The sequence below is a fragment of the Protopterus annectens genome, chromosome 2.part0 (genome assembly GCF_019279795.1).
Source record: "Protopterus annectens isolate FY-2018-M chromosome 2.part0, PAN1.0, whole genome shotgun sequence".
NCBI classification, from domain to species: Eukaryota; Metazoa; Chordata; order Ceratodontiformes; family Protopteridae; genus Protopterus; species Protopterus annectens.
Window position 1 is genome coordinate 1,370,992,470 of NC_056728.1, and position 25,109 is coordinate 1,371,017,578.

Genomic DNA, 25,109 nt, shown 5'->3' on the forward strand with positions numbered 1-25,109 from the left:
CTCTTAGTGATGAGGTGTGTCACATAGAAGGATTTCCTGACTGTTGTGGCGATGTGGTTATCAAAGGTGAGACCATTGTCTACCTGTGTCCCTAAGTCTCTTCACATTTTTGGTGTGTAGTGTACTGCCACCTATGTGGTAATTCACGGGTACATGTTTTTTCCCAGAGGGGATAACTATTCATTTCTTGGCATTCAGCTTGAGCCCATGGCTCTTGCACCAAGCATCTGTTTCTGTAAGGCCCTTTTGTAGAATATCCACATCATTTGGGGATTCAGTAATGGCTCCCAGTTTGCAGTCATCTGCAGACTTTGTTAGCCAGGGTCCCTTAGTGTTGGCCTGTACTTCAGAGAAGTAGATGACAAACAAGAGCGGTCCCAGGACTGAACCCTGAGGTACTCCACTTGTGACTTGTCTGGAGCTGGATTTGGAGTCGGCTACATTTACAGTGTGGGTTCTGTCAGTAAGCCAGTTGGCAACCCATCGAGTGACTTAGGGATTAATGCCCAACTTAGTAAGTTTATCTATGTTTCCAGAGTGGGGGATGGTGTCGAAGGCCTTGGCGAGGTCCAGATAGGCTGTGTGGACCACCTTACCCTTGTCCATTGCTCTGGAGACTGATTCGAAGAAGTCAATCAAGTTCAGGAGACAAGATCGGCCCTTCACGAACCCAAACTGTGTGGGGTCCAGTGTTTGAAGGTTGGCAATGTCTTTGTTTATAAGTTCCATGATAATAGGTTCCATGGCCTTGCAGATCGGGCTCATCAGACTGATGGGGCGGTAGTTCCCGGGACCCAAGGTGGATCCTCCTTGTGGAGTGGGGTAACTGTAGCTGCGCGCCACTCAGTGTACACGAAGCCTGAGGTGAGGCTATGATTAAACATGACACTTAGGTGAGGTGCCAGTTCATTTTGTAGTTCATGTAGTACACAGCCTGGGATGTCGTCTGGTACCATGGATGCTGTATTCTTAGCTTTGGAGAGCGTGTTTTTTTACCTATGTGGCCATTATTACCGGAATTTGGCAATCTTTCAGTATTGAGATGGGCCCTTTAGGGGGTGAGAGGGGAGTGAAGTTTGCACTGAATCAGTCTGCCTTGGATATTGGCAATATCCTTGAGATCAGTATATTTAATGCCATTCTGTTGTAGCTTAGAGCAGATCTGAGCATTGCCATTTAGATTCTTGACATAGCTATAGAATGCCTTATGGTTGTCTTTGGAATCTTTGGCAATTTTATTTTCGTAACTAGCTTTAGAGTATTTTATGAGAGATCTCAGCTTCTTACTGAGGCTGGTAAGGGCGTTTTTCTTTTGCATCCTGGGATTTTCCTCTTTTCTGCAACAGTTTCTTCCTTTTGTTGTAAAGTTTGTTTATGGCAAGGGACCACCAGATTGGCTTCCTTTTTTTGGAGGAGAGCATCTTGGTTCTATTGGGGATGGCACAATTCATGCACAAGTGGGTGTGCTCATACAGTGCCTTAGTGTAGGATTCAGCAGTTGAACCTTCAGTTCCTGTCTGCATGGGTTAGCTTATATCCTTAGCTAGGATCCAAGCCAAGTCCTCCAACACTCTTGTCTGTCCAACCAGTGATTTGTGTCCCTGCCCAAGTAGCTGACAGACACACACTTGGAAATTTGTTTCACACACACACACTTGGGAAAGGCTGGCACAGGTTTACTAGCTATGCTCCCTTCTGCCCAGACTATAAGGGAGTTATCACTGCCACCAGAACCCCTCATCATCTATTTTAAGGCCCTTAATAAAGGGAGTCCAATCTTACTGTGTAATATTAATATTAACACAAATGGTAGTTTGACCAAGAGCAAGGCTGTTCTTGAGTGGCCCACACTGTGTCACCAAATAAATATGCAAGTATTCTCAAAACTTAAAATCTCTACACAGATCAGCCACAATGAAAGGTTTAAATATATTTAATAACAGAAAAACAAGACAATACTAAATATATATATTCACAGTGACATCAGAGTTCAAAACCACAGGAAATATTTGAAACAACATTGCAAGACAGGCTTAAATAAATAATGATATCTAATCTAAGCTTTACTATTTTCCTGACTGAAGCTAAGAGAATTACTGTAACCTAAGAGCTTACTAATAGAGCAAGGCAGATGTGTTAAATGGATCTTCTAGTTGTCAGGTCCAAGACAGAATGCAGAATGCTCTGTCTCACTAATAGACTTCTCAAATTAATATCTAAAATATTACTGCTGGGATAACTTGCAGAATTACATCATTTCTTGCCATCTGACTGCCAGTTCCCAGGCCAAACAACCATTGATGAAGCTAGCAGTATTTAGCATCTACCTGTAAAAATATGCAGACAAGGCCCTCTCCTCAGATCTCTGGCAGATGCTGGAAGTCATAAAACAGTTGCATTCCTTCATGCTTTCATGACTAGTAATTACTTCACCCTAAAGACAATACAGAAAGTTTCCTAGTACAGACATTGCGTCTCTTGCTGTATTGAAAACTGAAATATACCATCTTTTATGGCCTAGCCATAAAGTAATTTGATTTGGGTTATTTTTCTGAAGTTAACCTCCTGTTTTCCAGTTCCCACTGTTTATACATTTAAACAGTTACAGTAGTGCATTTACATTTCTGTTCTCTTCCAGTAGAGCACACTGTGGCTACATTTCAAACAGCAGTCTACAAATACCCTTCTCAACACAGGTGCCTGTACAAGCAGTTTGATATACACATGACATACAGTTCTAATACATTTGTAACACAGGCATCTTATGTAAATCATTTTTGATATTCACCAATAACATATAATTACAATGACATATAATTATTTATAAAATTCCAGCTAGCTGGGCTGGCAATATCTCCTTCCTCCACAGTAGGTATAAAAAAAAATAACTTGTTTTAAATCTGTACCAGTACCAGTCGATCAAGATGCACCTTTTAAGAGAAAGGTGCAGACTGAAGATAAACGAGTATCACATCTTGAAAGTTTGTCCTAAGATGAGAAAAATGTATTTCAGCTCAAGGGTTATCAGAGACTGATGTGTTTACTTTCCTGTTTTGTCTCTGCCTTCAGTGACAGCCAAGCAAGCAATAATGCTCAATGGGATGAGCATTACGTGGGCATAACATACTAACCAGGGTAGTGAGGCCTAATGGTTGCTTCCCCATCCCTAGAAGGTCAGTTATTTTTCTGTAGTGTCCACCTTGAAGGGCATTCCCGTACTTAGAAAATGGGCTATGTGTTAAGTTGTTTTGTATGTGCTTTATTAGTAGAAGATGTAGTTGTTAGATTTTGATGTAAAATAGTCTTTTCTCCTAATGTTTCAAGGTTGATGTAGAATTTGCAGCTGTTGTTATAAGTATGTCATATTCAAAACATAAGTTATGTGGGTATTTAATAATGTTTACACACATGCGCGCACACACACCACCAGTGTTATTGCTTCATGCCCTACTACAGCTTACCACCACATTCCAATCATCATGGAACTTCTCTCACTCTCTACCCCTCTCCATTCCACTTTTCTGCACTTTTAAATTATCCCCCCCTTTCAGTCTTTCCCCCTCCACCCAAACTCTGTCCCTCACTTTTTATTGCTTAAAACACGTACTGTAATTATTATATAATGACCAGTGTGTTTTTGTTATTTTCTACTTTTTTTATCCCATAATTTTTCACAATATTTTAAAAATGTTACTTTTGTTAAATCTTAACAAACAATGGTTCATCTTTGTTATTAAATTATACTTTTGTTTTCTGCTGTTGCATTTGAGTGTTTTTTCTTATAGTACCCTCCCAGGCTGAACCTCAAAATGGTCCATTTGGATCAGCGTTCTTCCCCAGTTAGCAAACGTGTATGTGTGTGTGTATGTATTCATGTATGTATATGAGTGTGCTTTAAATTGTCAGAGTAGCACAGTATCAAACATCAAAAGATCAATCCCAAAGGAATGAAATGCAAAACATAAAAAAATAAATAATGCTGACATTTTTTTATGGGGGCTATACCCCTACTAATTATTATATACTAACTCTAAGATTGCACAGTAGTGGTTAAGGACAAATTCCCACTCTCTGCTGTACTTCAGCCTCCCATGAATTAATACCAGCAGTCTGTGATCACATGATTATTCCATCACTTCTGCCAGTATTGTAGACTTTTGACATTTCAAATGTTCAACTATATGGAGTATTTTTGTGCATGTCTATATTTACACACACACATGCACACAAATACAAATGCAGAGGCACAGACATAGAGTCTGTCATACACATACAAAAGCTCAGACATACACAGATAGATGCAGAGACATGGACTGGAATATGTATACCCAAACCCCAACAAATATGCCCACCATTGTAGCCAGTTCATTAGCTGTATGCACCTTGGATGTCCAAGTATGATCAAATTAATAAATATGTAAATAATAGCCATATGAATGTATTTCAGCTAATTGCTGTCAGGACACAGGCAATGCAAACTACATTTCCCCCAGAGACACACACACACACACACACACACACATACACATAGCAATTTGATTGCATCTGTACACCTCATCTGTCTTGAATGTGATCAGTTGAGTAATAGCTCATCACTCTGAGATGCATAAATTACAAACCATTGCAAGATGCACATTCACTCCACTGCACTGGAGCTAAGTTGAAGAGTCTCCTTTCTTTGGAGAAGTCCACTGTTTATATGTATAAGAGTGGTCATAATACTACAGAGTAATTCCAGCATGTATTACAAATACAATATAAATTTTCTAAACATCCTCAATTTTTTAATTTTAAAATCACAGGTCTTTGTAACTGCTACTTCTGGTGCAGTTACAATTTTTTCCTGCTTGTTTAGCCATTGTTAGCAAACACAAAGAAGATGTCTTCCCTGCTTGCTGAACTGTGGTTAGTAAGCAGAAAGAAGTTGTCAGCTACACTAAAATATTACTTTCTATGGCACATGCGTTTCATGACTGAATATGTACACTTACTTTTTAGTGGGATCTCCTAGTACTACTGCAGTTTGAGTGTTCTAACCAGGCCAAAAATAGAATAGCCGTAGCACCTTTAAATGTTGAATATCCACTTGGATTCACTGTTTTTTTTCAAGTTAATTTTCTAACTCATGTTTAATACAGTTATAGTTTTGTTTGAAACAGCGAAATGTACTGTTATATTATTTTGAAGTAAATGTATGTATCAGTATGTTTGTGGCATCCTCATCGTTTTCCCAAGGTATCTTCCAGGCTGATGCATGAGGCAAAGACTACATTACTTGACAATGACAGACACAATGAAGGGCATACTTTATCAGCTGCCAGATTTAGGTTTACAACAGAGTGTACTTTATCATTATTTCAGTTTTCTGCTGTTGGAAATGTGATAAAATGCATTTTGAAATAATTTATTGGTGCAGTCTGACATTTGAAGTCTTTAAGATGACTGTCCTGCATCGTGCCTGAGAGGCTTTAGAAAACTCTGAGGGTTACCCTATAAACATTTGAAGCATAGATGGCTGCAGAGCTCTTAATGTTTGTCAAGATGAAGTACTTCTGTGTCCAAACAAAATAACTTTGGGTAAGTCCATTAATCTGTTAAAACAGACTTCATCAGACCATAGTGAATGAGATCAAGGCTCAGGCTTGAACAAATACCCTCCAGTAAATTGACAACATAAAAGCTGAACATGTAAGTATATCAAACCCAATCAGTAACAGAATTTTCATAACAGTGGTTCAGGAAGTGCTTGCAAATTTGGCTAAAGGATCTTAGAACAAGATTAGTAGGAAAAAGATCCAGGCTACCAGTCAACCCCTAGTCAGTAGGAGCAAGGGGCTAGTGATAAGCTAAGCCATGGCAGAAACAAGTGGTCCAGTTGGAAGTTGGCTAGAGGAACAGGGAGCTGGTGAGCTAAAAGGCAGTATCTAGCCAGTATGTGCTATCATAGAGATTAACCAGTTGGAAAGAAAGCTTATAAGCAGTCATAGTGGATTTGATAACTCAGTGTTGAGAGTGATGGAGCCAATACCATCTTTTGTAGTTGGAGTAAAGGGGCTACAAAACGATGAGCTAAGCCAACCAGAAAAGCAATCCAAGACTGCCCCAGTAGACCAGGTTCATGATTTGTAAGCTACAGAGCCTGCTTAGGTCCTGACAAAGAGACTTGGAATGATGCCAAGCCAGGTGGTTTGGTGGAGGATGGGAGCATTGCAGAAAACATTAGAAAAGTTGAAACTCAAAGTTATTTCCAAACCACAGAGAGTTTGAAAAATCAGAGCTCCACATCCTCGAATACCAAAAGCAAATTTTTATAGGCTAATAATGAGTAATGTTTCTGTGCCCCCCCCCCCCCCCCCCCCCGGTGATTGCATTCACATTCTCCTATTCACTAGTAGAGAATGAATGGTTGCTGTTTAGTATACTAGGCACTTCTTTTATGTGTGGATGACTAGTTCATTATCCATTCAGATCTTGTTGCCTTGTTAACAGTCTACTGTTCTAGGTATGTGGTATTTCATTTGGATACACTTGCTGTGTGGGTATCTCAGCGGTGTCACACTTCTTCATTTTAATTAAATACTGATATGTTGCATGCTTATCTTCTTAGTTTTGCCCTAACACAGTGTTGTAAATTTGTATACAGTACCTTCATTTATCTGCACTTGAAATGCTTAACTTATTGGGTGACATTTTAGTTACGTTTCTCTTGTTATTAGCAGATGATTGCAAATAACCATATATTTGTGTGGCACTTTTACACCAATTCTTTATTCAGATTGTATTTCTTTGCTATTAAGTGTGTGTTACCCAGGATTCCATAAATTCTAACCTCATGTCTGATAGCTGAGATAGAGTTAACTGGTTCGCAAAAGGTGCACAAAAATAACCATCATATTTCCATGTAATGCAGCTAGATGTAGCCTGTACAAAAGAGAGGGGAACCATTAATTTGCAGGTGGTACCTGACCAGACCCTAGAACTAGCATCTATATTACAAGATCGAATGCTTAGGTGATCAAACACCTAAACATCGAACTTGTAATATCGAAACCAAAAATGTTGAATGGTGCAGGAAAGCACGTCAGTTGGCCACGGAAAAAAAAACATAACTTTACACCCAAACTGCCACCTTCCAGAATAGGTGAAATCTAGCCACTTGTTTGCCATACCCCACCCGCATTCTTCCAGCAGCTGAGCTTCTATTCAAATGTAGATCATCTTTCCAGAAGCTGACTTCATCGTAGGTCCTCTTCTGAACATGTATAGCCTAATCTCACCCCTGGAGGTGGAATTTTTGTATCTCAGATTGTATGTGAGTAACAGCAAGTTGGCACAGAAGTGTAAAGCCAGATATCTTAAGGCTGACTAAAGACTTGCATGTTGGATGAGCCAACCAGGGAGATTGGGGGCAAATAGCAAGTGGGGCTCATGCATCCAGAGAAGGAAGGTGGCTTGATCTGCTCCTGTGCTGATACCCTGTTAAAATGTGGTGTAACAACACACAGTGTAAGTACTAGGATGTGTATTTGGCTTTAGCAAACAGAGGGCATTCTCTCTAGGTGTCATACACATACCTCAGAGTTGTGTACATGCCCTCACTTCAGTTAGCATATGAGTCTGTTTGCCAAGAAGGTCTGGCTAAGCTAGCATGAGGAAAAAACATGATGGCTGCCTGGGTTACAGCCTTGCTGTGTTTGGCTTTCACATCTGAAGTGGGGAACAAAGAGAATTAATAAATAGTGTCAAGGCAAGTTACAATTTTAAACTAAAAATGAAAAATAAGACCCCCTTAAAACAGCTAAAAATAAATAAATAAAATGAAGTCTGAAGGTCACTGTAAAATAAAATAAAAAAAACAAGCAATTAAAAATCCAAATAATTACTTTTATGTATTCAGGGTAAGTAGTTACTTGTGATAGATTGTAATGTTTATCTGTTTCCTCTACAGTAAAGGACAGCATTCACAGATGTGATAAAAACTGGAAAAGGATAGATAAAATGAATATGGCACTTCACTGTAGAATAAAAGAAAAGCAAGAAATATAATCACTTTAATTGAAAGGAAGCACTCACTTGTAAAAAGATGTTTTTTATTAGTATCATTGTACCTTCCAACCACCCACCCACAGAAGGAGATATTCGCAGACATGACAAAAAAAAACAGAAAAATATGAAATAAGTCTTCTTTATAATTCTGCTGAGAAGCAAAATCATTCTTTAATATGTACAAAAGCCCAGCTCCATCCCCTTGTTTCAGTTGTTTTTCCCCATCATAAGAGAGGCAACAACCACCATGCTGCTTATAAGAATGTGTGTGCTGAAGTGTCTGTCAAATTCATTTCATCGCAATATTAATTTTTTGGACCTTATATGATGTGCAGATGATACTATGATGCATTAAGGTATCTGTTTCTTGTCAGTTCTCTTCCTGAAATCCTTAAAGTGAGTCAACCTCAACCTCATATATTTTGGTAGGCTTGCAAGATATGTTCAAATTTATCCTTCCTGATTTTTTCCCCAAAGTCATTTTCTTTTTCCTAGATCACATGTGAAGGGTTCTAAAATGTCTTTACAAGCTCACTTTTTCTAATTTCTTTCCACTTCACATTATATGAGAATGATGTCACAATGTGCTCTTCTTCACAGCTGTTTGATACACAACCTTAAAGAAGTAGTGGATGTTGCATCATACTTGATTGATGGTATGTTTAAAAGTTTTCCTCCAGCTAGTTTTTCCCCACCTTGTGCAGCTTTTCAGGCCTTTCACTGTAACTGAATGTTTTCAGAAGTCCATATCTGTCAAGTCCTTTTGGATCTCATAAGCTTTGTAAATGATGGTAAGATTTTTCTGGACATCAATTCATTTGTGAAAGATCATGAATTCAGTTCAGAAGTCCTAACCTTGTGTTTTCATTTCTTTCAGATAAGTTTCTTGTCCGTGATGTTATACTTCCTGAAAATCCTAATAATTACAATTCTTATGTCTTTACTTAGATTTCTTGGACCTTGCATTTTATGTGAAGGATCGTGTGATTTGTACAAATGTTCTCTGTCTTCCACTTGTTTCTACACCACTAAAAATTGAGCGTTAGCTTGCGACACGCCTCAAGTCACTGACATTGATTGTCTTATAAAGCTTTGGGTGGAAGGATTAGTATAGTAAGCTACAGAGAGGAGAAATAAAAAATAAAATTGAAAAGTTATGCATAGATTGATTACAGTACAAGATAGTTTCTCCTGGGCAGCTGCTTTAGTTGAGAGTAGTTTGATAACTTAGGGATTATGTTCGAGTGCTGCACTGAATGACATTTCAGGTGGTTGAACGTTACTTTGGATGAAAGCCATTTGTCGTCACTGTAGTACACATACTAGTCAGCAAATGTAGGTTTAGATTTGGAAGTTTAGATTGGGCTTAGGCCTGAGGTTTTGGATACCTTTAAGGATAGTTTTAGTTTTGGGACTTTGTTTGGAGCTATGAGGTGCTGGGTGCTTTGCTTCCTAGAAAGCTAATACAGAGTATTGTACTTTTGTAATTCCATGATATATTTTTTTAATTCTGCCAACTATTTGGACTTTATATTCTCTTTGAGTTTGTTTTCCAACAGATTCCCCAGACTCCTAGAGAAATTGCATAGTAACAAGTATAAACATAGCAAGCAGAGGCAGTCTCTTCTAAAGAGTTTGGTGTAAGTAGCACAGCATCTTTGCAGTGACTAACACCTGTGGTAGTAAATGTTTTGCTGCATAACCTAGGTTACATTTTTTATGTCTTGGAAGTAAGTCTCACTACATATTCACGGAATGCAGTCTGTAAATGACGTACATCTAGCAGTAACATTTGTATACATCAACTAAGAATGTATGCATAAGCTGGCACAAATATAATCATTATCATTAAGATATAATCATTGTCATTAAGGGAACAGGTGTACTCAGAAACTGAAAAAATATACTTTTCTTCATATCTTGATATTCCATGCAGTGTCAATGACTCTGCTAAACTATTGTCATGTTTTCTTATTAAGTAATCCATGACTGCGGATGGGTATATCAGGATTTACCTAGGACTGGCGTGGTTTGATCATGAGGACAAAGCTCGAGTGATTAAACAAAGCCAGCCATGGGTAAATCTTGATATACCCATGCACAGGTGTGGATTATTGCTACTGTACAATGATATTATTTAAGACACAAATTGCTTTCCTTTTCTAAATAATGTCTTTATATAAGGGCTCTGTAATGTTCTTCCTTGTTGCTGATGTACTGCACATGTGTATGGGACTTTTACCATGCTTGCACAGTACATCAATGCAATACCGCAAAAGTAATGCAGAAATGAGAATCTCCATTGCTGTGTTTTTTTTCTGGTCAACATACTGTTAATGCAAGGAATCTGGACAATGTCCAACAAAATGGAGGGACAAGGGTCCAAAAATAGGGACAAGTTTTAAATATTACTCTTATAAACTTAGAAAGGTCCTGGCATATGAAGTTTTGTTTAGCGTGCATTTTTGGAAAAATATGCAGCTGGAACTTGAAATGTCTGTCATTATTTAATGACTTCAATCCCTAGTGGCTTGCCAGAAAAATAAAATTTTTATGAGGAGCAGACCAAAACTCAGGCAAAAATCTGGACATTCTGCAAAAGTCTGGACACCTGAGAGGTATGAGAATCTGCCGAGATTTCAGGAGGGACAGCGCAAAAACACAAGGCAAATCAGGAACACTTCTATTTCTTTAGTTTTGCAGAACTTGCCTGATTCTTCTCGTATTTTGCTTTGTCCTTTAAGCATATGCCAATAGGAAAGTCTTGCCACTCAGTGGTACTTCGGTGGGTGTACTTTTTTCTTTTTGTATATGTTTGATTTACAGCGAGCACATTGATTGGGCTGTCCAATCAGCATGGTAATTTCTGAATGACAGTGAGCCATTGTTGTATAATTTGTTATACCCAATAGCAGCTTTGTGGGGATTGGTATACTTTTGATAGCTGTTTCGTTTTCTTTCTGCAGTTAATTCTATGCACCTTTTAATGTAATACCAGATACAGAGGTCACTTGATTTTTGCCTCCATCGATTTACAGTGGCATTCTGCTTTCTGTGGCTGTGATTGAAGAAAGTGTCACTGTGCATCATACCATGATTCAGGCTGAAGTATTTCAGTAGTAAACTGTTAAAGGACTTCAATCATTTTTAATGTTTTGATAGAAAGAGTTTCTGACTGACTTGCTTTTGATACATCTTTTTTTTCAAACTGTAGTTTCAACTTGCATATTACTTAGTGTTTTTTTGTCATCTGTTAGTGGCAGTCCATTTTGTAATGTAACTTTCCTTATAAGCTCTTACTTTATTTCTTGGTTTGTATGTGGAATTACTGTCTGTCTGGCTTTATTAAGGCTGCAAAAATCTTAGAGCTAGCTTCCCATCTCCTTTTCACTAACTGCCACGTTTGTCTGGTGAGGTAGTGCATAGCATGCCAAGTACCTAAAGCAAATAATGTAATATTTCAAAGACAGCTAGATGGTGTGTATAGAGACCATTGAGTCAGACAGATGTAAGAAACATAGGAAGATATTTGATAATAGGGAAGACGAGCACTTTGTGATGAGAAAACTTTGACAGTCATGTGAAACTGTCCTTTAAGCACAGGACTAAATGTACTCCCATCTGTTGCTAGTGTTTGCCCATATCGCTGATGGATTTCAACTTGGTTTACAGTTTAATTCAGGCTCATTCTGCTGCTGTTACATATGATTTGTGTATGGATCATATTTATTTACATAATAAACTGTAATGGCACAATGGGAGCATAAGTTTTTGTAAGGGTCCCAGTATTACAATTCCTTCTGATTATATACCCAGTTTTCAGATGATATTTGTATCATCTGGAAGGGTACCAAGGAGGACCTGGATAATTTTTTTATCTTGTATTAATACAACTGAATTTTTGAGGTTTTACCATGAGATGGACCAAGAAAAAATATTAGTTAAGGATACCTGTAACAAGAGGTATGTTTCCCGAATCCATCGGAAAAGTACCTACTCTAATAGTTTTTTACACTTCTCTAGTTCCCACCCCCACTATCAAAAAGGTGCCATGGTCAAAGGGCAGTTAGTCCAAGCAGCTAGAATGGTATCGTTACAGGATGATTTTTTGGTGGAATGTCATATAATGGTGGGGATGTTTGAGAGTAGAGGCTATCCCAGGGAGATCTTAAATGAATTATTAACCAAAGTAATTAGTAAGAGGGAACATGGGTATTTTAAACTTATCCTGGGAGGGGATAGAAATGGAGTGGTATCTCCTCCAAATATTGAATCCAGCAGTATGGGACTACTTCCATCACCTGTCACAGGTGTGGAGGGTATTGCTGAAGAAGGGGTGAATAGTGTTGGGAACAGTTATAAAACCAATTTAATTACAACATATTTTAGTGGAATCCAGACCTTAGAATGGATTCTTAATAAGAACTGGGACATTTTAATGGAGAATAGTTTATTCTAAGGTAAAATAGGAGAACAACCTGTTGTGGTTTATTAGTAAAGTTTATAAAAGCATGAACAAATGTGGTAGGTGTCATATTGGTAAGTGCGTCAAGGAAGGGAAAGACTTTACAGTCCATGGTAACCAATTTAAGTCACTTGGAAATTTTAATTATGAATCTAAGTGGGTAGTCTATTTGGCTCAATGTGGTGTGCCCCTGTTTTTATGTGAGGAAGACGGACCGTAAGTGAAAGAACATATTTACGAACATGAGTATAATATCAAAAAATGCATCATGACAAATTCCCTTGCTAAACATGGTTGTGAATTTCCAGGACACCATTTTAAGTATGTAGTTATTGACAAGGTGATTTTAGGTTATAGGGGTGGAACTAGTTGCCTAACACTGGAGAAGAAGGAAATATCATGGCAAATGGTATTGGATGCTAGTAGATGGCCTGGGCTCAATGAATAAATTTCTATTGCTTGTATTTTAAAACTTAAAGCACTGAACCAATAAAGGGAATCATTTTATCTAATTTTTTATTTTAACTGGTGTATACTTATTTATTTATATGCCATGACCTTAAGAAGTGTATGAGTTATATGTACATGTTTATGTATTTTATGCAACTTGTATCCATACTAATCTGACTCCTTTCATCTTGGAAGCTGTCAGGATTGGGACTGGTTAGCACTTGGATAGGAGATCATCTTGGAATATCAGTTGCTGTAGGCTTAAGTATTTAACATTTTAAATATTTAAATGTTTATAAATAGTCAAGAATTTCTATTGCCTTTTTTTGACTGTTTTGATTTTCAAGCCTGTTATTAGACATGAGTTGTGTGTTTCTATATTGGTGTTATGTATTTTGTATGTTATATTTATATTTTAGATATTTTTGTATGGTGAATATTGGATTAAAGGAATGTGCTGCTTTAAGGAAGGGGTGTGTGGATTGACCAATGTGATTGCTTTTGAGTGTATTTAAACATGGCAAACATGTATAGGATTATCTGATGAAGTTCATAATAAGTAAACGAAAGCACTGATCTTTTTTTATTTTGTGTTTATTAAAGTTCAATAAATTGTAGTTTTACTGTGGATCCACCTGAGCCAGCTTTTGTTTGGACGTTACTTACATAATAGTTTAGTGTTAGCATATTTGGCATATGGAATAGAAAGCCCAGTCTGAAACAGAGTGGGGAGAGTTTTCTGAAAGAAAATAAAAGGAACATTTATGGGGTTCCCATTAATCCAACTTAAATGAAATACAAATGACTCTGGTTACTATCTTGAGCAGCTGCCCTCTGCTTATATCACAGTGTATATACCAAGTGACAACTCCTCAAATACTGCCTCTTTGTTTTTTTTTTTTTTGTTTTGTTTTTTTCAAACATTCTTTTCAATAAAAATGAAGTAGTCAGTAGTTGCTGCTGTTAAGCTGGTAAAAAAGGCTTATTTGGCCATTCAGTTTCAAGCATTAATACTCCCTGACACATACACAGATGTTAGGGGATGTTTCTTAGAAGAGCTGATGTAAGCTGGCAAAGCAGCAGTCCATCTTTCCACCTCCTCTTAGGTCCATAGGTAAGTATTAGGTTAGCTGCCCTTGCATTTTAAGCCTAGCCAATTTCCCTTTTTGTGCTCAAAATAATCTATCCCATTTTGTTATAGATTGGCCTTACCCATGCCATGGTCAATAGTTATATATTACCCCTAATAAAAATAACTGGGATCTTGCCATAGATAATTTGAGGGGACCCATGCATGGGGTAAAGCATTTAGGAGCTACCTGTGTCCATTAGTTACAGAGGGGGCATTCCTGGGTAAATTTTCTGTTTCCCATCCATACATCCAGGTTGTACTTGAAATTAGACAGGGGTGAACTTTGTTTTATGTGGTTGGGGAGTCTGGAGCTGTATTTTCTGAGAGATATACCTATTCCTCCAAACTGTTCTGTTAATGTTGCAGAAGAGGTTTAGTTCCATAGACCGAGTATTTCTGATGTCATTTGACTTGCTGATATGCATTAAATCCATTAGTAATGGGTCCCAAGATGCTTTGTGTACCAGACACAGTTAATCTCTTAGCAGTCTGTAAAAGACAGAATAGTGACAGGACTTTGAGTCAGTCCATATAGGACATGTTGTTTACACCTTGTATCCTTTTAGGAAGGCATCTCTGTGGTATTCCAGTTGTTGCATGTCTCTGGACAGATACATGCCAAAGTGGGCATTATATTCAGTGACTGGCCCAATGACACAGTCATTTTCACAATCTTCATCTCATAAAGTGCCACCTCTGTGACCATCAGTTGCTATGATCTGCTTCATGCGCACAAAGATGATCATCTCTCCACTCTGTGTGACTATTAAAAGGGTCTCAAACACCTTCTGTAGGATGTGCACACCTCCAGGAAGGCTGATGAAGTATAGTACTAAACAATTACAGCATAAAGACCACCTGCTAAAGAGAATAGCCATACATGAGGTGCTCTGTTATATCTGTAGCCGGGCAGCTTAATTGGATGCCCTTTGTTTCCCACATTTCACATTTTATTTATTCCATCTTTCCATCCATCCATCCACAACCTCTTATTCCCATTTTTGCACAAGAGGCCAGGGTGTTACTTCTACAGTGACAGTCATCTGGAGCCAAGGTTTACACCACCGGGTGGCTAGCCCTGCCACGGTTTCACATTTTGTTTATTGATAAAGTATTATTATTTTGCATTACATTACGTTTTTTTGTTTGTTTGTTTGTTCATTTGCATGTGTTTATTTCAAACAAACTAGGAAATTTCATTTTCTTTTCTGATTGCTCTAAGGTAATAAAAAATGACATCCAGCAATACCTAATCATCATGAAGGTGGTCAAAAATCACATCTGATTTGTACCGGTGTGTCTTATAATTGGCCATTTTGTAACTGTATGTGTCTAATGAAAATAAATACAATTACTTAGCTAGGTTTGTGTCATACAGGAGAAAGGTTTATTTCTATTTAATGTACAGGGGTAGTTCTGATGTACTTAATATTTTTTTCTTGTATTTAAGGCATGAGCAGGATGGTCCCACTGAGAGAACGCTCCAAGACAGAAGAAGATATCCTTCAAGCAGCTCTGCGTCCTAGCAACAAGAGCAGAGGAAGCAATGCAGCATCTGCTTCGGAAGATTCCAATGGACTGGAATGGGAAAATGACTTTGTCGGTGCTGAAGTTGATGACAATGGCAACTCTGAGTATGCAGGATTTGTGAACCCAGTTCTAGAAATGTCAACCCCTGACCTTAAATCAGATAGTGACCAACAAGACAGATAGTGGAATTAGGATGTTTTTTAATTGACCAAAATTTGCAAGAATGGACAAGTCCTATTTGAGAACATTTTTTACCCTTACTCAGAAGAAATTAAACATGTATAAACAGCAGAGGTGAGCAGCAGGCATGAGTTGGTACTGCCGAAATTAACTCTAATCTAAGTGCAATTTCACAATTTGATACAATTTTAAAATCATTAATGTGGCTTAGGGAAATGTTGTAGCCTTAAATTCATATTCTTAAGTTATGAAAACATTGTATACATTCCTATATTTATTTCTCTGTTCAACATTGTGCAGTTGTAATGGTTGCATGATATTTATTATGCATTGTTTATCTTTAAGTTTGGAAAACAGATTCAAGTGTTTATCCTTTCTTTATTCTCCTAAGGTAATGACTTTTATATTTTCCGTAAGATTTAACATGTTGAATTGACCAGACACTGGGTAATTTTGTTCAGAGCCTGGTAATTGAAATGTGAATGCAATATAGGCTGTATTTTTACATGTTAAGCTTGATTTGCATTAGTATTGTATTAGTCTAACAGTACATTCACCTTGTTGGGAATCTGAAGCTCTGTTTTACACAGGACATATTAAAATGCCTTATCTAGGCCAGTTGCATGAAACGCGTACTGTCTAGTTACCCACACTGGATTGGGACTTGTGTGTGAAAAAGTTTACATATTTTGTTCATTTTTTATGCTCTTTCAGATATTTGATTTACAATGATCTTTGGGAAAGCAACTCCTAAATGCAACTGCAAATGAAATTCATATCTATGGTTAAGGAACATGGATATGAAATTTCAGTATAAATTATTTAGTTATTAAAAGGTAGCTGAGCATACTGCATTCTTTAAGTGCATTACAATGTCAGTATTTGTTCCATCTTGTTTTCACTTAAAATTTTCTTTTTTGCCATATAACCCACCAAAGTCATTATTTAATTTCTGAAAGTGTGTGTACTTTTTGAGGCTTATGGACACCACTGCTTGTCAAAAAAAAAAAAAAGAATCTGTTCACTTTGGGCATTGCAGCATTTACTAACAGAATTTGTTTCCTTTCGTCATTCAGAAATATTAAGGAAACACTGGTAATTTGAGACTGCATCTGTAAATATTACAGAACAGTTGTGAAATGTTAACCCATCAAAAATATCTTAAAAGGTGTAAATTATACTGGTGACAGTGGTCTGTCTCATTTTTATTGGAATCTTCAGTGCCATCACTGAAAATGTTAGGTTTTATACTAAAAATCTAAATGAAGGATGTACACTGTTTAATTAAAAACAGCTGATTCTTGGAAAGTATTGTAATTAATTGCTTGTGTTTTCTTTTGTCTATCTTCTGTCTGCTTGTTTTTAATGAAATATATTTTTCTAAGAAGTAACAAATGCATTCTTTTATTCAGTTGTTTGAAGAGAACCCTCCTTGATAGCAACTGAGTTGGCTTTATTGTCTCCACTAATCGGCATTTAACTTCTTTTCCCAAACATTTCCCATGTTTAGGGACAGAAACTTACCAGTGATGATTGCATAATGATGTAATGCAGTTATTACATAAGCACGTTCATCCCTCACACCAACTAGTTCACTCTTTGCTACTAGTGAGCACCCGCCTGCAAACCAAGGCCAACAGTAAAGATTTGGCCACCTACATTGATAGTAAGTCATAAACAGGTAAATACTTTCATGACTTGTCGGAAATCCAGCAGTCAAGCCAGTCAGAAGGATCAATCATCCTTTTGGAGACAGAAGAAGAGTAGCAGCCGTCGTGTAACACTTTTGTTCCCTTATTGATAGGAGCAACATGTAAATGTTCTGCTTGTCACTGGGTTACTCATACCGAATATCAGGGCTAAAAACTTCATGAGAATGTATGGCCAGGCTTCTAAAAATCATACATCAGTAGCCTCATAAGTACCTATGAACCTGTGAATGATCTTCATGGAAAAACTGCCACTGTAAAACTATATGTCTTCAAGGACCCTCCTTGTTGGACCCTGTGGCTGGGATAAATCACAAGCAACATATCTATCAGGAAACCAGTAGCCAAAGAGTAACGTCACAACCAGTTAGGAAGATTAAGTACTGATGAGCAGGCACCACTCTGTGGCAGTGGAAAGGAAGGTTGCGTAGGAATGAAGGGTGATACGCCCCAAAAGGAGCAAACAAGCAAGCAGTGGGGGCAACTATTCCTAATGGCTAGGACCAGTAGCAAAATACCAGTGGTGTGGAATGCAGCTGCTGTCCACCTATCAGGCACAAGTATTTGGAGACGTCACCACTCCCATGGCACTAAAACAGAAACTACCATTCTAACCAGACTTGAACCTGAAATTTGTTAGGGGGAGCCCTCCCAAGAAAACTGCAGCTGCTATGAAAATGAGAGGCTGCATAATGTTTCTACATACCACAAAGAACATTAAGCCATGGATGGAAACTAACTTCTTTTGTGGAGTGAGAAAAGAGACCTTCTCCTTTCCATTGAGTTCTGGATGCCCATGAGGCCCCAGGAAAGTAGACTTCTGAGAGAAAGAGAAGTCACCAGGAATGGAAGCACCCATGGATGAACTCACAAAAACTTTAGAGCCAAGGAGTCATTGGAGAAAAAACAATTCTGTTAGACAACAGTTCAAGACCTCTAAAGGAATTGGGCCTCCTTGGTGGGATAGACAGCAGCCCTTTCCTTGAAAGAAGCTGTTTGAAGAGGTGGAGGGAGTCCTCTGTGATCAAGAAACAGAACTGCTATGATCCCTTCCATGGAACTTATGCTTCAGCAGCATGAATTCAGAATTTCTGTGATGCCTGCATCTGATTGTAACATTCTGAGTACCACTTCATCCACATGGAGAACTGTTCCCAATGGAATCCAAGCATAAAGCTACTGAGTTAACACCCATATTCTCTTGTAGGAAGTGGCCAAGAGTCAGTGGCACCTTTTAGAAAAATGGTCATTAGTTGACTATATACACCAGAAGTACATCATATGCCCTCTTGGAGGTTCCTGTCCCTGAGCAGGCCCAGAAAATGAACCTAACCCACCCATGAGCAAGCAGTCGCTATCAACCCTAAGCCACCAAAGTTGTCAGGAGGGCAAGCACTACATCCACCAGATGAAAGAGCAGTTAGGTCCTTGACCAGTTCTAACTGAATTAGACTTTGGTACCAGTTCCACAGATACCAGGGAAGTGTTTTATTTAATCCAGTTCAGTCTGTATTGGTTTTTAAAATGCATTTGCTGTTCATATGTTAACACTGTTTTATTGTATCAGAGATTTGTTCATTTGGGATTCTTTTTTGCCTGTTCCTCCTCGGGAAAATAGGAGATTGCTGGCAGTCTGGATGTTCTGCCACTTACTTGATTTACAGCATTTCGTTTTTATTGATTGTGACTATTCTGTGTAGATTTTAAATTGCGCTGCATAACACACCCTGCCACTGAGTTTGCCTAGGCTGTACTATGCTGTATTTCCTTGCTACACACACTGCTACTGGATTGACCAGTTCTAACCAGAACACAGCAGTGAAGCACACTGCACCATACAGATGTATATGGTTTGTTGTAAAGTGTTTGTAACTGTTATCTGACATTCCTTACATTCATCTTAGTCCATCTCCTAGTTTGTGCGGTTGCTACTAGAAGTGCAGCTGGGTTCTAAGTTGTCCTGAGCTGTTAGTTGCTGTTTGTTTGTTAAAACTCCTTGGTGCTCCTAGCTTGTCTGCAGTGCTCTGTGTTCTGCTGCTGTTTGTGTATATTTTTTGCTGCCTGCAGGTCAGTTGCTTAAATAGTTTTTGCTGTTCTATAGCTCCTTGCTGCTACCCTACCAGTTCATAACCAATCAACAACAGCTATTGATATCCATATTTCCCTTTGTACTTGTTAGTTCCTGGCAATAATTGCATTTGGCTGCATCCAAGCATGTGGTAGCTGAGTCTGATAAGTCCTAGAAACACATTGTTTGACCCAGAGACTATTTACTCTTTGATGCATGGATTTTGTGGAATCCAAGCCCCCCGTCTTTTTAATGTTGGTGGCAATCAAGAATTGAAGTGTGTGGTGTTTGGCATCTTAGCCAACCTCCAGTCTTACTCTTGGTATAATCTGTGCCTGCTGTTCTAGCATATACTCTGTGTCATTGTTAATAACTGTTCAGTTCTCCTTCCCTTGTCATTATACTGACTTCATGCATTGCTATTACTATTGTAACTGTGTACTGTATATTGACTTTTTTGCTGTACTAAACTGTAGCTGTGTAATGCTGTTGGACTAAACTGTATTGTACAATTTCTGCCCTGTAGATACTAGTAGGTGTGTTGCATTAGTGTTACCATATCTTTGCCTCACCTAGTGCATCTCCTGCACAGCATGATTTATCTTCCAACCTATCTTGTCTGTCTGCTGACTTCATTGGTTCAGAGTATCATTCTTACCCTTAGTAATTTGACCCACATGGCCAATACGAAGCCCATTCTACCTGTATCTCATCTGTTGTCAGCCTCATTGCCATGGTATTGTGAGACAGAAGAGGGACTACCCAATGCTTATCGGTAACAAACTACTGTTGGGCCAACATGACATGATTTGTGAGACATGTAGTTATCTGCATAACCTGGAGGCTGCCCTCTCACTTAAAGATGTTCAAAAGCAGCACATAATCTCATCCATACCTTCATGAAATCTCACTAAACTAACTTGTGCAAGGGTTGTAAAACAATCACTCCTCATGCATCCAAAAGTCAAGACTTAAAGAATGTCTGCAGCAATCCACAAACACAACTCCCTGTACTTAACTGAGTGAGTCACCAGGTGGAAGACTGCAAACCACCCACTGCTACTAAGTTTGCATCTCCAAGATGAAACGTAGTAATTGATGGTTCCATTCTCAGGCATACAAACTCTACACGCTGTCTAGGCTGGACAAAGGGAGAGGTCATTTTGCTGCATTTGTAGTGCCAGTATCCTTAATGTTCCAAGTGCCTTACAATCTCACAAACAAGACGGGTAGGTATGAATACCAGCAGGTGCTGGCTGATGTAGGTGTGAGTGAAATATTAAATTATACGTATGAATTTAGATGTATGTTTAGATAACCAGTTGGGATGTTTTCGCAGTGTGTGCCCTAAAGCAAGGAATATATCAGGCATGAAAATTAATGGAAAAGAATATATTGCCAAGATTTTTTTTAACTGTAATTCAGCGGGGTTGTATATATAATAGGTTGCAATTGTCTGAAGCCTATGTGGTATGTGGGTCAAACAAAACATAGGGTCAAAATTTGAATATTGTAACATTTGGGGGATATCAGAAATAACAGCACCATTCCTGTAGCTAAGCACTTTATGGAAGCACATCGGGGAGTGGATTCTGACTTATTTTTTCAGTATTGGCTAAACATTTTTTACCTAAGGGAGGTGACTCTGTAAGTAAATTATTAAAATTAGAAATCAGACTTGTTTTGAATTATAGTACATTATTTCCTCTGGGGTTAAATCAAGAAATAAATATTTAATATATTTAAATTAAATTGTATTAAAATGTTTTTTGTTATAGAAAATTGTAGGGGAAGAGATTTTTTATTAATTGTTTAATTGGATTATTAGGAATGATTGTTTGCACATGTATATAAAGTTAAGCTTGGTGGTTGTTATTCAGATCCCTGAAGGCAAATGGCCGAGGTATCAGATTAATGATGGCTGAATAAATAACTGAAGCTGAACTCTCTGCATGTTTTGTTTTGTTTTTTTTTTTTTTTTTTTTTTGGTAGGTATGAGTGACCTGAGGTGCTAAAAGGGCGTGCAGAGACATAGTGGAGCTTGCCATGTATGCATTAAATGCAGATAAGACTCTGGCCCTGAGTGGAATCATACCTTCATCCAGAATGCTGCCTAGCCATGTAGAGACAGTAACAGTATACTAAATGGCTAAGGGGAATCTAATGTGTACCAGCCTGGAATGAGATTATTGACAGCCTAATTTGCTTTACTAAGGCTGACCCTCACTATTCATTCCATGGATTTTATACAGCACTGGTAAAAACATTTACTGCCCCAAGTAATTTACCTTCTGGACATTCCAACGTAATCAAAAGATCTGCAGTAAATTCCACTCCTAGCCATATCAAGGGTGCCTAGCAAGTGCCAGAATCCTTAAGAATCACTGATTCTCAAGGTTGTCCTTCAAGCTGAACACAAACATATCTGTGTTGTAACAGAGGCTTGGCTTCTATGTAAAGACAGCATGTAAAGACAGCATTCTGCCTTAACTGGGTTGCAGGGCTCATCATGCCTTCAGACCTGCAGAAAACTACAGAGGAGAATCAGTATTTGTCCAAGACTGAATTGTTTCTAGACAGGTTGTGACCCACAAGGTATTCAGCTTTGAATTACCCTAAACAAGACAAATAGTTAATTCATGTCCTGTTACAGGTCACCTTCCATGACCGCAGAGGACCTCAAAATATTTCTAATATATTTAATGAAATACCCAGAAAAATAACTTTCTGATTGGTGATTTCAACTTTTCATGTATTAAATAGAATACATATACCACAAAGTTGAGTATAGCCAAAGATTTCAAAAGTAAGTAAATGGCAATGCTCTTGTTTAAAGACATAACTAGTGTATGGCTTTGGCTATGAAGAGTCACAGTCTTCTTGATGTCATCCTTACTGGCATCATACCTACTTGTTATACTCCTGTAGTATCCTCATCTCTGCTCAAATCTAATCACAAGTCAGAATATTCTCATTTAGGGCAACTAAGCCCACCACAGTGAATGCCTGTTAATTTAAGTACATTAAAAATACAAACATATTAGAATTACAAGATGAGCTGTCAGATTTCCAGTCCCTTTGCAGCCTCAGCTGTCACTTATGCCAATAAACTCTTATCAAACAGTGTAAACCAGACAGTCTAAATCCATATATATTGGGAACAAAAACAATAAAATAAACTACCTTCATTTTAGTGCCAGCATTAATAAGCACTGTAATAAAATAAAAAGCTAATCAAGACCTATTGTAAGCCAAAATCTACTCACGTTAAGGAATCTGTCAAAACAATCAGCAAAAATCTGAAAGTTACTATAAGGGTGGTCAAAGCAAAACAGAAAAGCCTGAAACTGATTCAAGCACTCAGCTCTCCTTGTCGATAAGGAGAAATTAATCATAGGCACTAAACTGCCTATAATTGCAGAGTACCTTGCAAAGGTAAGAGAAAACAGCTCTTAAATTTTACAAAAAAGCACCTAAACAGGCATGTCCAAGGGTCAGCTTCCGGTGATTTCTCCTGTCCACCTGGTGAATCTGGGCATACTGGGGCAGTGCAGCAACTGCCTCATGTACACAGACAATCCTCTCCTCCTACCACCCAACACTACAACCTGTGAGAGATGCACTTATATAGCCAAACTGGAAGCTAAGCTCTCTCCGGCCAAGATTATGCTAGACCGTCAAGAGGAGAAGGTTAACACCTGCATTACACCTCAAGCAACTCATAGCCCTTCAAAACCCACACCATCAACATCCACACATAGCAACACTAAACCCACATATGCAGAGGCCCTTAACATTAACCTGCCCAAGCAACAAGGACCTTCGAAAACGAAACAAACACCAGTCACAACCAAAGTGACACATAGCTCACAGCACCAGTGTGCCACCTAACAACAGCCCCTAAGGCAAGACAATGTACCCAACACTTTAGTCATAGGTGACTCTATAGTCAGGCACACTGATGTCCCACTCACCAGGCTGAACAAGGAGAAAATTACAGTCAGCTGCCTGTCAGGTGCCAGAATCCGCCACATAAAGCATGCACTCAAGTCACTCCACAACAAGTACAAATACTACTCTGTCATTGTCCATGCTGGAGTGAATGACTTCAGACGTACCTCCCTGGACTACATGAAAAGAGACATGGAAGAGCTCTTGGATCATGTGACCCAGGCAGGTATGACCCTAGCCCTGAGTAGCATCCTGCCTTCACCCAGAATGATACCACAGTATAAGGACAAAATGATTGACTTCAACAATTGGCTAAGCTTCTGGTGTCATTCAAACGGGATCCAATATTTGTCTGCCTGGGAAGACATGATCGACAAACCACGATGCTTTGCCAGACGTGGTTTGCACCTGCCACCTCTATAGTGCCTTTTTTAGGCAAGGTTCAAAGGATAAAACCACCACCATAACAGATACAAGCATGCAAAATCTGAAGGTAATGCTACTCAATGCTAGAAGTCTAAACCTCAAAATGCACTCTCTCGAGGCACTCCTAAAAATGGAGAACATAGATATCTGTGCAGTAACTGAGACCTGGTTAAAGGCTCCAGAGAGCACCCCTGCAATACCAGGCTACAATTCTTACCACACTTTTCAGCCACAAAACCAAGACCGAAACACTAAAGGTGGAGGAGTGTTCATATTCACCAAGGATATTCACACCTCCAGGCTAGTTGCCCAACACAATGCATCTGAAATTCTCCAGGTGCAACTAACACTAGGTAAGACTGCAATCCAAATTGTAGCTTGCTACAGATCCCCCCACCATGCCCCAAGATTCTCACCACACCTTTCTAAACATACTGGAAAATATTAAGATACAACCAAACACCCTAATACTGGGTGATTTCAACTACCCTGCCAACTTCACCCCCCTCTCACCCCCTAAAGGGCCCATCTCAATACCAAAAGATTGCCAAATTCCGATAATCATGGCCACACAGGTAGAAACCGCACTCTACAAAGCTAAGAATACAGCATCCATGGGACCAGATGACATCCCAGACTGTGTACTATACGAACTACAAAATGAACTGGCACCTCACCTAAGTGTCATGTTTAATCATAGCCTAACCTCAGCATTCGTGCCCACTAAGTGGCACACAGCTACAGTTATCCCGCTCCACAAGGGAGGATCCACCTCGGATCCTGGGAACTACCGTCCCATCAGTGTGACAAGCCTGATCTGCAAGGGTGTGGAACGCATTATCATGGAACTTATAAACAAAGACATTGGCAACCTTCAAACACTGGACCCCACCCAGTTTGGGTTTGTGAAGGGCCGATCTTGTCTCCTGAATCTGATTGACTTCTTCAAATCAGTCTCCAGAACTGTAGACGAGGGTAAGGTGGTCCACACAGCCTATCTGGACCTCGCCAAGGCCTTCAACGCCATCCCCCACTCTGGAATCACAGATAAACTTACTAAGCTGGGCATAAATCCCTACATCACTCAATGGGTTGCCAGCTGGCATACTGACAGAACCCAGACTGTAAAAGTAGCCGACTCTAAATCCAGAT

At 38.8% G+C, this 25,109-nt stretch overlaps 1 protein-coding gene across 4 annotated transcripts in view; it reads left to right on the plus strand.

Moving 5' to 3' along the window:
* The window catches only part of AP1AR (adaptor related protein complex 1 associated regulatory protein), a 1,076,438-nt gene extending 1,059,324 nt beyond the window's left edge, over positions 1-17,114 (plus strand). For all 4 annotated transcript variants that reach the window (XM_044061545.1, XM_044061546.1, XM_044061542.1 and 1 more), the window contains one exon: positions 15,544-17,114. In XM_044061545.1, the coding sequence (XP_043917480.1) occupies positions 15,544-15,806 (263 nt within the window). In that variant the 3' untranslated portion in view covers positions 15,807-17,114. The remainder of the gene's footprint in view (positions 1-15,543) is intronic.
* The last annotated feature ends 7,995 nt before the right edge of the window (positions 17,115-25,109 follow it).